The 12,842-nt window shown below is 38.2% G+C and overlaps 1 protein-coding gene and 1 pseudogene across 5 annotated transcripts; one reads left to right on the top strand and one right to left on the bottom strand.

Annotated features, from left to right (window-relative positions):
- Window positions 1–1,271: 1,271 nt before the first annotated feature.
- MRPL30 (mitochondrial ribosomal protein L30) lies at window positions 1,272–12,835 on the bottom strand. Of its 5 annotated transcripts, none has more exons than XM_012787020.3 (6): window positions 12,685–12,806; window positions 8,538–8,616; window positions 7,042–7,122; window positions 4,604–4,750; window positions 4,309–4,382; window positions 1,272–3,376 (listed from the first exon to the last, which is right to left on the bottom strand). In XM_012787020.3, the coding sequence occupies exons 2-6, from the start codon at window positions 8,586–8,588 to the stop codon at window positions 3,244–3,246; spliced, it is 486 nt and encodes a 161-aa protein (XP_012642474.1). In that variant the 5' UTR covers window positions 8,589–8,616; window positions 12,685–12,806; the 3' UTR covers window positions 1,272–3,243. The 5 variants fall into 5 exon arrangements, with proteins under 5 accessions (XP_012642474.1, XP_012642475.1, XP_075857144.1 ...); XM_012787021.3 differs by lacking the exon at window positions 12,685–12,806 and adding an exon at window positions 12,384–12,677; XM_076001029.1 differs by lacking the exon at window positions 12,685–12,806 and adding an exon at window positions 10,820–10,899.
- LOC105883682 (protein FAM32A-like) lies at window positions 3,748–4,076 on the top strand (annotated as a pseudogene).
- Window positions 12,836–12,842: the final 7 nt, after the last annotated feature.

Below are 12,842 nucleotides of genomic sequence, written 5' to 3'. Positions count from 1 at the left end.
TTAACTATTGTATATGTCTATGTTTAGGATGAGTTGAAGCATTTCCTTGCCAAAAACCTATGGCCCTTATAGTTGCTAAAAAAGGCTGTTTGATTTTGTTTCCAGCCTGAGACATACCAACTTTTATATCAAGCAACAAAGGCAAACATTTTACTGGGACCATTATAAAAAGTCTCTGTAAGGCATTACTCATTACCAAAAACGACACTGTCCTTACCACCCATAATCTGGGAAGTTGGGAGAACCCATGGCATTTTTAAAGTTCACAAATTTTTCAAAAACCCTTGAGCTTCCTTGACCAAAGGTATTCCCACTAGTCTTTATGGCCATGTGGCCCACTCCCTCAGGGACACCTTACTTCGCCCCCTAAAAATGAGCATTTGGAAAGCTCATACATCTAGGAATTACACTTCTGACACCAAGCCTGAAGTCCATCCTCTTCACTATAAAGCTTTCCCACTCCGCACCTCCCTTTCAATTTTGCTAAATGCAAGGCAAATGCACTGTGAATGGATAATTGTACCTCAGCCTGAGAACTGCACAGTAACAAGGGGTCGAAAGCTCTCTGAGATGAAGGTCTGCATCATCCTATTAGTGAAGCAACCCAGGCCAGCTGAAGTACTGGCTGCAGGTAAGGTCAGCCTTGAATAGGTGGTATGTGGAGGAAGACAGTGCATATCAATTCTGGCTTTGGGATCAACTGAGGAGGTGAGGCCTGGAGTTTGTCCCAATCACCTTTCATTTCAAGGTTTTATTCTAAAAATTGTGACCATTTGACACTGACATGGAGTAAATGAAAAATAAATAAAAACAAAGTAAAAGTTGTGACCAGTTACCATCCTAGATAGTCAGTGGAATGAGCTTACCGTGTAGAAGCGGCTCTGAGTGGTACAAGAAGTGGACCATATTCTGCAGAAGTTATGTGCTGAGAAAAACAAATAAAAAAAAAAAAAAAAAAAAAAAAGAAGTGGACCATCACAGATGCTGTCAGTATCTCACCCGTGCCTCCTTGGACACCTTTGCCATGTTTCATGCTCAGCAGCTACCTGAGCACTTTTACTCCCAAGAGTCAGCACCGGAGTCTCTTTGTCAGAGGGCTGCCCTCTGGAGCAGAAATATCCTGGAGGGCCTGGGAATTGGCAGCCACAAACCTTAAACAATAACTGATGGGCGTGGGGTTCTAATACATTAGCTTCTTTGTCTAGATCATAACAATGTGACCTACACTGTCTCCGGAGCCAGCTGTGAAACTGAGTCAAAGTTACAGGGGGTTGCTTGATAACGTGCCTTTTATTTTCCTTTCTTAAAGTCCTTTCCCTCCCAGGTCCATTCTTTTACAACATTTTCCCCAGAGAACACTTCTTAAATAAATACTTGCACACAAACTTTCATCTCAGAATCTATTTCCAGGCAACCCAATCTAAGACGGCTGAGGACAGCTGAAAGTGTATGGCTGCTAACCATGGACTATGAAATATTAAGATAATAAGAATTTGAATAATATTCCTCCAAAGGAAAAAATAACCATAAAGTTCTCCTCATCTCCCCTGACTCTAGCTGTGGGAGGTGGGTTGTAGAGACTGTCGAAGGGGAAGAGAACTGGAAAAGCTCTTGCCATATAGAGTATTAAAATTGTTATCACTTTGGAAATTTTCATTCTCCAGGTGGGAGTTATAGATATTCTGGCTCCCAAGAGACAACAGCTACAAAAGGAAATAAAAACTTTTATGATGCTGGCCAGGTTTGGTGGCTCATGCCTGTAACCCCAGCACTTTGGGAGGCTGAGGTTAGAAGATTTGCACCCAAAAGTTCAAGACTAGCCTGGGCAACATGGTGAGACCCTGTCTCTACAGGAAAAAAAAAATTAGCTGGGCTTGGTGTCTCCATACCAGGTGCCTGGTATGGAGAGTGACTCCTCAGTACACCCTTACTATTACAATGTCCCTAGTTTCACTTCTACTTAAAAATCTGTCTCTCAAGCAAATAATGGCAGTGCTTTCCTGCCCTTCCTCTTCATTCTGAAAGTTACCTTATTAAGAGAAGTACCTTTACTTTGGTAACAAAGGCAGGAGTATGTTTAGAAGCCTGTCACATTCTTACATATACAAGAATGTGTTATTGGTATTTACGGCTATTGATGTCATCTCCTTTATACACCCACTGCCAGTTATGATCCATTACTTACTACCTGCAAAGTATAACTCTGGAGCTGAAAATAGAATGATAGTTTGTTTTTGAATAAACCCTAAAATGCTTTCATTTCATACCTTTGTTCTACGAGGAAAAAATTTACACAGCGCTCTACATGTTTTGCCCAAGCAGAGTACAATAATAAAGTTTAGGTCAAATTACGATTTGTAATTAGAAAATACATACCATTTTGGTATTAAATTTAGGGATAAAATGAACCCATGTCCATGTATGTATTTATAGACACTGAAGCACAAAGCAGCCAGTCTAGCTGTGCCCAGTGTTTCACAATTTTGGCTGAATCTCTGTTCTACAGCAGAACAGAGTATAAGCTCCTGATGGGCAGGAACCATCTTTTTGTCAGCTCTGGATTTCTCCAAGTGGTAGCACAGTGTTCACTCAAAGAGGTGAATTCAATTAAACAAGAAAACAATTTTTACAAAACAGTTAATGATAATGGCTAAGTTGGCAGTAGACTTGAACCTAGATGTTTAAACAATGCCATCCTCACTCATTTTAGAGTGAAACTATAAGATAGAAAGGGCCAGGCATGGTGGTACACGCCTATAATCCTAGCTACTTGGGAGGCAGAGGCAAAAAGATCACTTGAGGCCAGGAGTTCTAGACCAGCCTGGGCAACACAATGAGACTGTCTCTACAACAAATTAAAACGTTAGCTTGGTGCTGTGGTACGGTAGCCTGAGCTACTCAGGAGGCTGAGGCAGGATTGCCTGAGCCCAGGAATTTGAGGTTGCAGCGAGCTACGATGATGCCACTGCACTCTAGTCCAGGTGGCAGATGAGACCCTATCTCAGAGAAAACAAACCAACCAGCCAATCAAAAAAAAAAAAAAAAAAAAAAAAAAGGAGGGAAAGGGGAGAGAATTAAATTGAACTAAGCTTTAAACTAAAACCTCCAAGTCTATAGTAAGGAAGAATCACAGTAGGTTTAGTCAGTGAAAATGACTGGTACTTAAAACAAATTTTAATGAAAACATTCTCATCATTTTAAATAAAAATGACTTGCATTTTTAAATCTGGAGCTACTCTGGCATTAGGACTTAATTGTTTCCTCCTCAACAGGTTTCAGATGCCACTGCACTACTAATTCCCCAGTGCTCTTGAGGCACGTATTAGACATGTTTTCTTCTGTTGGAAGTCCTTGTGGCAACTTCAGGGGCTTGATTCTGTGACATAAGAAAATGCATTTAGATAGGTGAATTAAGTTCTAGTGCTCTGTATCACTGTACGATGACTATAACATATACATAGTTAACAATATTACATAGTTTCAAATAGCTAGAAAGAGATATTGAATGTTCTCATCACAAAGAAATAAATGTTTGAGATGACAGATATGCTAATTACCCTGATTCAATCAGTATACACTATATGTATTGAAACATCACTGTGTAGCCCATACAATTATGTGTCAATAAAGTAAACAAAATGTTTTTTCAGAATATTAAAAAATAAGAAAATGCATTTAGAATTACACTAGGCAACACATGTTTAAAACTGCTTAGGGCAGTCTACTACCTAATTGCGGGTAAGGATAATGGCAGCCTACAAGCAGGTCCAAAAGGGACCGCTGAAGCAACACAGAGTGTGGCATGACCAAGCGGAAAAAGAAACAGAAGGACATAGGCAAAACTCCTGGAAGTGATGGAAATGAGGAAAAAGAATGAGGAGGGGAAGTGGTGCATGCGGCTTGGACAAGCGGACCCCAGCAAAGGTGGCCTTGGAGAAGATGCCGGAGAAGCGGCAGATGGAAAGGATTCTGAAGAAAGCATCCGAAACCCACAAGCAGAGAGTGGAGGACTTCAGCAGACACTGGATACATTCACAGAGCATTAGGACATCCCCTAAGTCAGCTGGATGAAGTAGCGTTCTGGCCTTGGGTACAGAGCAGCATCGAGGCAAAGCAGAAGACCAAGTCAGGGTTATGTCTGGTCCCTCTGGTATTTTCTGGAAATATTGCTTTATGCACATCCTCACATTTTCTGCCGTGACAGTGCTTTTCAAAGCTGTGTGATCTTATCCTAGAACTTGATTAAAGTAAGACTATCATTTCAAAAACAAACAAACAAATAAAAAATTGCTGAGATAAACAACAAACCTTATCAAATGTTTAACCACTTTCAGTTTTGCATTCACTGAAGGGATGTTCTTGTGAACTTGAGGGGTATGTGCCTATGAATAAAAGAAACAACATTATGGATCAATTTAAAAAACAGTTCTGTGTTTCAATAAAGTGTTATATTGAAGGCTCATTCTGTCTGAAACTTACAAGTAAGTCACACTAAGTAATACACTTAAACACAAAAATAATAAACATATACCTTAAAGTTAAAAAAATGTAAAATTTAAAGCCAATTTACACAACACTAAAGATGACTAAAATAGTTGCATACTTTTTGTAATCCAAGCATCTTTATTACATCTTTTTCCCAATATGGACGTCTTCTTGTACTTCTTATTCTGGTAACAATATGTAGTTTATGAGGGTTCTGTGGATCCCCACCATACTTTTCATGATCTTCAGGTGAAGGCTGAAACACCTACAAAGGAGGAATTATAAATGGTAAAGTTTCAACTTACACACAGCTTCTATGCACCTCCCATTTTTTTATTAAATCACACACCCCCATGTAATGATCTCATCCTTTTTTTTTAATTATTATTATTTTTTTATTATTTTATTTTTCTATTTTGTTTTTTCTTACCATCTTATTTTGGATGTGATGATCTCATCCTTAATTAGTATATAATTTTCAACTTCAAATTGAACATTTCTTTTCTTTTCTTTTTTTTTTTTTAGGACAGAGTCTCACTCTATTGCCTGGGCTAGAGTGCCGTGGCATCAACCTAGCTCACAGCAACCTCAAACTCCTGGGCTCAAGCAATCCTTCTGCCTCAGCCTCCTGAGTAGCTGGGAGGGACTACAGGCACATGCCACTATGCCCAGCTAATTTTTTCTATATATTTTTAGTTGTCTAGCTAATTTCTTTCTATTTTTAGTAGAGACAAGGTCTCGCTCTTGCTCAGGCTGGTCTCAAACTCCTGAGCTCAAACAATCTACCTGTCTTGGCCTCCCAGAGTGCTAGGATTACAGGTGTGAGCCACCGCACCCAGCAGGTACATTTTATAATATGTGTAATTTACCACAATAAAAAAAATTAGGGAGAAAAAACCTGCAAATAAACGAACAAAAAACCCACGTTTTACAAAGCTAAACATAGTCTGTACCATACAATCCAGCAATTGCACTCCTAGGTATTTACCTGTTGAGCTGAAAACTTATGTCCACATAAAAACCTGCATACGAATGTTCATAGCAGCATTTTTCATTATTGCCAAAAAAAAGGGAAACAACCAAGATGTCCTTCAATAAGTAATTGCACAAATAAACTGTATATCCACACAATGCAGTATTATTCAGCAATAAGAAGAAATAAGCTATCAAGCCAAGAAAAGACATGGAGGAAACTTACATGCATATATTATTAAGTGAAAGAAGCCAGTCTGAAAGGGCTTATATATTCTTTTTTTTTTTTTTTTGCGACAGAGTCTCGCTTTGTTGCCCAGGCTAGAGTGAGTGCCGTGCCATCAACCTAGCTCACAGCAACCTCAAACTCCTGGGCTCAAGCGATCCTACTGCCTCAGCTTCCCATGTAGCTGGGACTACAGGCATATGCCACCATGCCCGGCTAATTTTTTCTGTATGTATTAGTTGGCCAATTAATTTCTTTCTATTTATAGTAGAGATGGGATCTTGCTTTTGCTCAGGCTGGTTTCGAACTCCTGACCTGGAGCAATCTGCCCGCCTCGGCCTCCCAGAGAGCTAGGATTACAGGCGTGAGACACAGTGCCCGGCCAGGGCTTACATATTCTATGATTCCAAATATATGACATTAGAGAAAAGGAAAAACTATAGAGTTAGTAAAAAGATCAGCGGTTGCCAGGAGTTGGGAGGGAGGCATGAATAGGTGGAGCACAAGTGATATTTAGGGCAGTAAGACTATTCCTATGACACTACAATGGTGGATACAATGACATTATGCATTTGTCAAAACCCACGCAACTGCATAGCATAAAGAGCAAACCCTACTGTAAACTATGGTCTTTAGTTAACAATGTGTCAATGCTATTTCATCCATTGTAACAATTGTACCACACCAATGCCAGATGTTAATCAATCGTACCACACCAATGCCCAATGTTAATAACAGAGAGAACTGTGTATGCTGGGCAGACGGCACACATAGGAACTCTGTACTTTCTCATCAATTCTTCCATAAACCTAAAACTGCTCTACGAAATAAAGTCTACTAATTTAAAAAAAACAAACAACAACAAAAACAAACCAAAAGAAAATAAAAGCAAAAATCAATGGAGGGCTTCATCAATGTTTTCTGAAAGAATGATAGGTACATACAAATCTAACAGAAAAAGCTGAAAGATCCCAAGTAGCAATGATCAATACAGAAAATGAAGAGTCATATAGTGAGAGCCTGCCTGAGTAGGAAGACCTACTGTTTGCTCAGGACAATGGTGATACACATACACACACCCCCCACAAAAACCATAAGCAGGTATAAACAGACTTTGAAATAATAAAAATGCACTACTGTGGAGACCAGTGGCATAGGTAACAAAACACGGTTTTATTCTTAATAATTATTAGCTACATAAATTTTATGTTTTAAACTGTACACCACTACCTACAACCACACATAATTTAACATAAAAGCTTTCCATATTACAAAAACAGGTACCTTTTAAGACATGTTTTAAAAAAAACAACATACCAAAAAACAAAACAAAACAAAACAAAACACTTTGTTCTTACTTTATCCGGAATTCTTGACCTGGTAAATTTGTGACGAATCCAGTCTGTACAAATCAGAGATTCTGCACCTTTTGTCACAGTCTAAAATATGATATAAAGCATTTATTTTTTTAGAACTGTTTAAGTGCAGAAATCCATACTCACTAATCATCAGGTGATAAAAGTCTGTTCTAACCTAACCTATAACTGTTAAAAGTTTATTTTAGCTCCTTAGCTGAATGAATATATCCTATCTAACCACTGACATATAAAACTAAAAGCACATAAATATAGATTTCTAGATCATGTGTTGGTAACCTTTCTCTGCAAAGGACCAGATAGTATGCAGTCTCCACTGCCAAGACTTGAGTATGCCATTATTGGGTGAAAGCAGTCACAGATAATATGTAGTAAACAAGTGGGTGTGGCAGGCATGTTTCAATAAAACTTTATTTACAAAAATAGGTGGCAGGCTGAATTTGGCCTGGAGGCCATAGTTTACCTACTCTTGCTCTAGGCAACATTCAAGAATTTACCTTCAACAAGATAATGTAAAAGAAATCCAAAATGAGTTTCCAGTTTTCTTTATAAGTCCTAACAATGCTACCACTCCTAGTTCTTATCTCTTGTTTCTATTATATATTTCTCCAATCCTGTTTCTCTCAGGCTGCCAAAGAAGGATTCATTGCTAATCTTTCATACCAGGATATTGCTCTGTGAATGGGCAACAGTCATTCCCTTGCAGCCTTCCCTATATTTCCGAGATGGCATAAACAACTAGAGATTAGGCAGGAAGGAATGAGGGTAGGAAAGGAAACACTGAGCTTCTAATCCTGGTTCTGCCACCTGCTACCTGTGAGACTTGGAACACTTACCTTCTCAGAGGGTCAGTTTCCTCAGTTCCAAAATGGAAATAATACTGACCTCACAGGAGTAATCTGAGGTTAAGATAACATATGTAAAGTACCTGACATTAGCGTGGAGTAATCTGAGGTTAAGATAACATATGTAAGTACCTGACATTAGCGTCAGCTCCTGCCAGTAGCAAGTCTATACCTAGGCTCTGGTCCTTAAGAGTAGATTAGGCTGCAGTACTGTACTTTTTAAAAGAAAGTCTAGAACGAAATACACGAAAATACTAACACTAATGATCTCTCAGAGATGATTTCTCTTCCTACTGCTTTTCTATATTTTTCTAACTTTCTACGATTGAAAATATATCCCTTTCATAACAGAAGGGGGAAAACACCCCTAAAACTAAGAAGATTAAGGCAGATCAAGGGAAATCAACAGTAGCCATTTTTTTATTGGCATGTTCTCTAGAAAAAGGTCTTTTTTGAATCCTAATCTTTAGGGATAAAAGAGCAGATAAACCATAAATAAACAAAATTAACTCCCAACATTAAAAAATTTATAAAAGTAGGAATTTGTAAAAGCATTTAACTTGCCTATATATTTTGTAATTAGAAAAAAATTCATAGAATAATTCAAGAATAATTCTCGAAAAGAACACTTACCTGTAGTCTACCCAAGGGCCTCTGAACTACTTTGCACAAAATCCCTGCCATCAGTGTAGTGATCTATTCTTTTCAGAGGCTATGAGAAATAGAAAATAGATCCATCATCAAATATGTCTTGGAAATGAATAGGAAGTTAATTATATGGTCTGGAATTCAATTCTCCTAATTCCTAGTCCAGTACATTTTCTCGATATCATAATACCTTTCTGTTAAAAAGAAAACTAGAACTTTTTTGCTTGTATTTTTAAACTATCCTTAATGTATATCCCTTGCTGCTATAACCTAAAATGGTTATGTTTATTAGACACAAAACTACAAAACTATTATAGCCTACGATACTGACTTATACCAAGAGCAGAAATACTAGGTTCATGAACTACATGTATATCTTGGACAAGTTACTTAATTTGTGTTTCAATTTTTTTTCCCCCAGAAAAGAAAGAAAATAATACCTATATTGCAAATGAGTTATTCTACAGAGCACCTAAAACAGTACCTGGCACATGTGAAATCCTCAATAAATGGTAATTTTTATTATTATAAAATTACACTATTACAAGGCTAATAAGAATATTCTAACACATGAAAATAGGGTAAGTGTTGTATTTTAGTGTCCACCAGATTCTAGTTCACTCAAATTCTAAGTGAGCTCACTCAAGTCTTTCCTGTGAGGTGGACAAAGCAATAGAGTTGTGGGAATCAATGCAAGATGTCTTCTGAAAAATTCCTCAGCAACTGAACCAATCTAATGCTAATTTATTTTACCATACTTTTCCCTCTCAAATTAGGCATTATATGCTAATCCAAAATTCATTTAGCTTCACACTTTCAAAAATCTTTCTAACTTAGATTTCAACAAAATCCTCCTAATTGGACTTCTGGCTTTCACTGCAGACAAGATTTGGCGCATTCAGGGTACTATCGCTGTAGATTCGGCTTCCATTTCCATTCCTCTAACATCTATTTTCCTTATCAGCAGTAAGTCATCTTATTAAATCCTTTATCAGACAATGCCACTCTGCTCAAAATCTTCGAAAAAGCCAGGTTTCTAGAGGGGAAGGCTAGAATGATCCATGTATACCCCATTAGAGTTGGAACATGTTTAGCTTAACATAGATATTGACAGATACAGAAATAATTATAGATGTGTATGTATACATGGATTAGCTCTGTTAGCTGGGAGGATCTAAAAGCAATTGCATCCAGTAGCAATGAGCACACCCAGCACCCAGATCTTGGTTTTTAAGAGCATTCTCTAATACAAAGAATAAGGGTTCTTGGCGAAATGGCTGATTATGTCTGAAGGATCCTGTAGTGCCAGAAAGGTATTACTCAAAAAAACAAAATGATGCAAGTATGTTAAAGGGACATAGGAGCCAACTGAAAGAGCTCCCAATGGCCAAAGCTAGAAACATTTGAGCAAAATAAGTAATGATGTATTGGCTTTTAACCCAAACAAAAATAAATAACCATAAGCCCATACTGATATAAATAAGTTAATAAATTAACGAAAGAATAGAAATAAATATCCCATATAGAAGGATTCAAAATAATTTATGTAGATACTCTCCCCTCAAGAAGGTGGAACTGCTGGACAAAGTGGCTTGTACCAGTAATCCCTAATATTTGGGAGGCTTAGGGGAGAGGATAGCTTGATGCCAGGAAGTCAAGACCAGCCTGAGCAACATCGTGAGATCCTGTCTCTAAAAGAAAAAACCCAAACGAAACAAAAAAAACAAAAAAATAATAAAATCGAGCAGAACCACTCAGCCCATAAGTGCAGGCTATGCTTAATGACTTTCTCCCAAAGAGTACAGTATAGAAAAAGGGAAAATTAACTTTACATTAGAGAAACTTGGCAAACACTACCACCAAAGTCAAGTTGATAACATGTACCCTTAATATAATGGAATGAGAAGAATGGCATTTCATCTCTATGGTCTTCTTCCCCCAAATCCATCCCACTCTAAGAAAAAACAGCAGACAAACTCCAATTGTGGGACACTGTACAAAATATGTGATTAGTACTTTATCAAATATCTAACTGCCTCAAAACTATCAAGGTCATCTAAAAGGAGGAAAGTCTGAAGAACTGTCACAGTCAAGAGGAGCTTGCCTAAGGGAGACATGACCATTAAGTGTAATGTGGCATTCTGGATGGGATCCTGGAATAGTAAAAGGAAATTAGCAAAAACTAAGGAAATTTGAATAAAGTACAGGCTTTAATTAACAATTTATCAATATTAGTTCATCAGCTGTAACAAATGTAGCACACTTACATGATGTTAATAAAAGGGGAAGCTGGGTGTAGCATATATAGCAACTCTGTACTATCCTCACAACTTTTCTGGAAATCTAAAATTATTCAAAAATAAAATTAATTTAGGAAAAAATAAAAAACTTCTAATGCCTCTCCACTTCAATCACAGCAGTCCTTAACTCCCTACTCCCCACTACCAACCATCCCTACCCTGCCCCCTCTCCCTACCTACCTCCAGGACTCCATCTCCAAGCTTCTCCCCCTTGCTTGACCTGGTACTAGCCAAGCAGGCATGCTCCCTTTGGCTGTTTCCTCTCCTGGAATGATCCTGATATTTACACGGCTAATTCCCTTACCTTTTTCAATTTTTGGCTCAATTCTCATCATCTCAATAAGGTCTACCCTGATCACATTATTTAACATTTTCATCCACACTACAATTGTCAGCACTCCCAATCCCTTGCTCTACTTGATTTACTTTCCATAGCACCTGTCTTCCAACATAACTTATTTGCTAGGTTTGTTGTTTATTGTCTGTCTCCACTCAATAGCATGTTAGTTCCACACGACAAGGATTTTTAGTATTTTGTTGTTTAGGGTCTTATATTCACAAATGTATTCCAAATATCTACCTAAAGCTGCAAATGTCCTGTAGTAAACACAATATATTTTTGCTGAATGAATGAAGTTCAATTTACAGACTTCAGAAGGTGTGACAGCGAAAGCTATGTTTTTAGTTATGAAGTCTTAATACATTGCCCAGGTATGCCACTGGCATTGAATTCCTGGCCTCAAGCAATCCTCTCACCTCAGCCTCTAGACTATAAAGCGCACTACTGCTCCTCGGCTCAAAACTTTTAAGTTTTAATAAAGTAAATGTTATTCTTAAAAATTATGCACATAACTCTTGGACCTTGAAACAATTATACTCCTATACAACAGCTTTTCTCTTGCACAGCTGCAATAGGAAAATATAAGGTTTGATCCCATTTATCTTTTTAAAAATGTCTGTGAATGTGTATGTATATACAGAAAAACTCTAGAAGGCTGTCAGAAAAATCATTAACATACACTCGTTAAAGTCTGGTAGGTTTTTTTTCTTTTGTCTTTTTACGATGACTATGCATGCAATGGTTCTTTTAAAAAGCTATTTCTTTTTCTAAAGATACAAAACATATATCTAATTTTAAAAGGGGGGAAACACTACTGAAAATGCAGACCATAGCATTTCTCTTGCAATAAACCGAGATCTGTGAAGCCAAGAATTGAGTGAGTCTCTTTTCTCAGCTAGTGCCTAATAAGTAGTAAGTTGGCAGCCCTCACAACTGGCCCTTGGCAAAAAAGGCAGAACAAGCAGCTTTGTGTAAGTGACGACCAAAACATGGTCGCAAAATCACAGTTATTAGTAAACTGGCAAATATTGTAATTGCCAACTCCAGAAGGTTTGCACTTTAAAATGCAGCAATTTAAAAATATGGCAATTTTGTGTCTTCGTTTTAAAAAATTAAGTAACACTGATTCTCAATGGGAACCTTAAGTTATGAATAACGCAGCAGCACAGAAAATGCCAAAACAAAACCAACCTCGAATTTCCCTTCCCAAGCCGTCCAGCCTCAGCGGCTTCGCTCTTGAATTCCAAGAGTCAGAGTTCAACAAGCCGCGCGGCCCTAGACCCTCAGAATTGGGAAACAGGATCCGCGACCAGCCAGTGGTTTTTCCGGGACCAATAAAAAGGGATCGAGAGGCAGTCCCAATTAGGTCGCTGTAACCTGCCAACTCGACTCAGAACGGAACAGGGAAAATCAATCAGCATCTGCAGAGGGTTCCCAGATACATACTCCTGGTGAAAAATGCAATACTTTCGTGCCCTCATTCCCCACTCACCAGCACCCGCTGGACATTCAGCCTGAATCTTCCCATCGAGGGGAAGCAGAACAAAGGAAGAACGACCAAGTACGACACTCAAACCCTGCCGGCGCAGTGCTTGCCATCTGCGAATCCGGGCATTTTAGTTCCGGCGAAATTTCTCCCAGTGAAGAAGC

Source organism: Microcebus murinus, chromosome 3 (assembly GCF_040939455.1).
Source record: "Microcebus murinus isolate Inina chromosome 3, M.murinus_Inina_mat1.0, whole genome shotgun sequence".
NCBI lineage: Eukaryota > Metazoa > Chordata > Mammalia > Primates > Cheirogaleidae > Microcebus > Microcebus murinus.
This window is presented reverse-complemented; position numbering and strand designations above follow the sequence as displayed.

Excerpts from the sequence above, each read along its gene's own strand:
- MRPL30 (XM_012787020.3), bottom strand. The coding sequence starts at position 8,588 with ATGGCAGGGATTTTGTGCAAAGTAGTTCAGAGGCCCTTGGGTAGACTA. Across the intron at positions 7,123-8,537 it reads GGCCCTTGGGTAGACTACAG|ACTGTGACAAAAGGTGCAGA; the intron begins GTAAGTGTTCTT and ends ATCATATTTTAG. Across the intron at positions 3,377-4,308 it reads GTGGTTAAACATTTGATAAG|AATCAAGCCCCTGAAGTTGC; the intron begins GTTTGTTGTTTA and ends CTTATGTCACAG.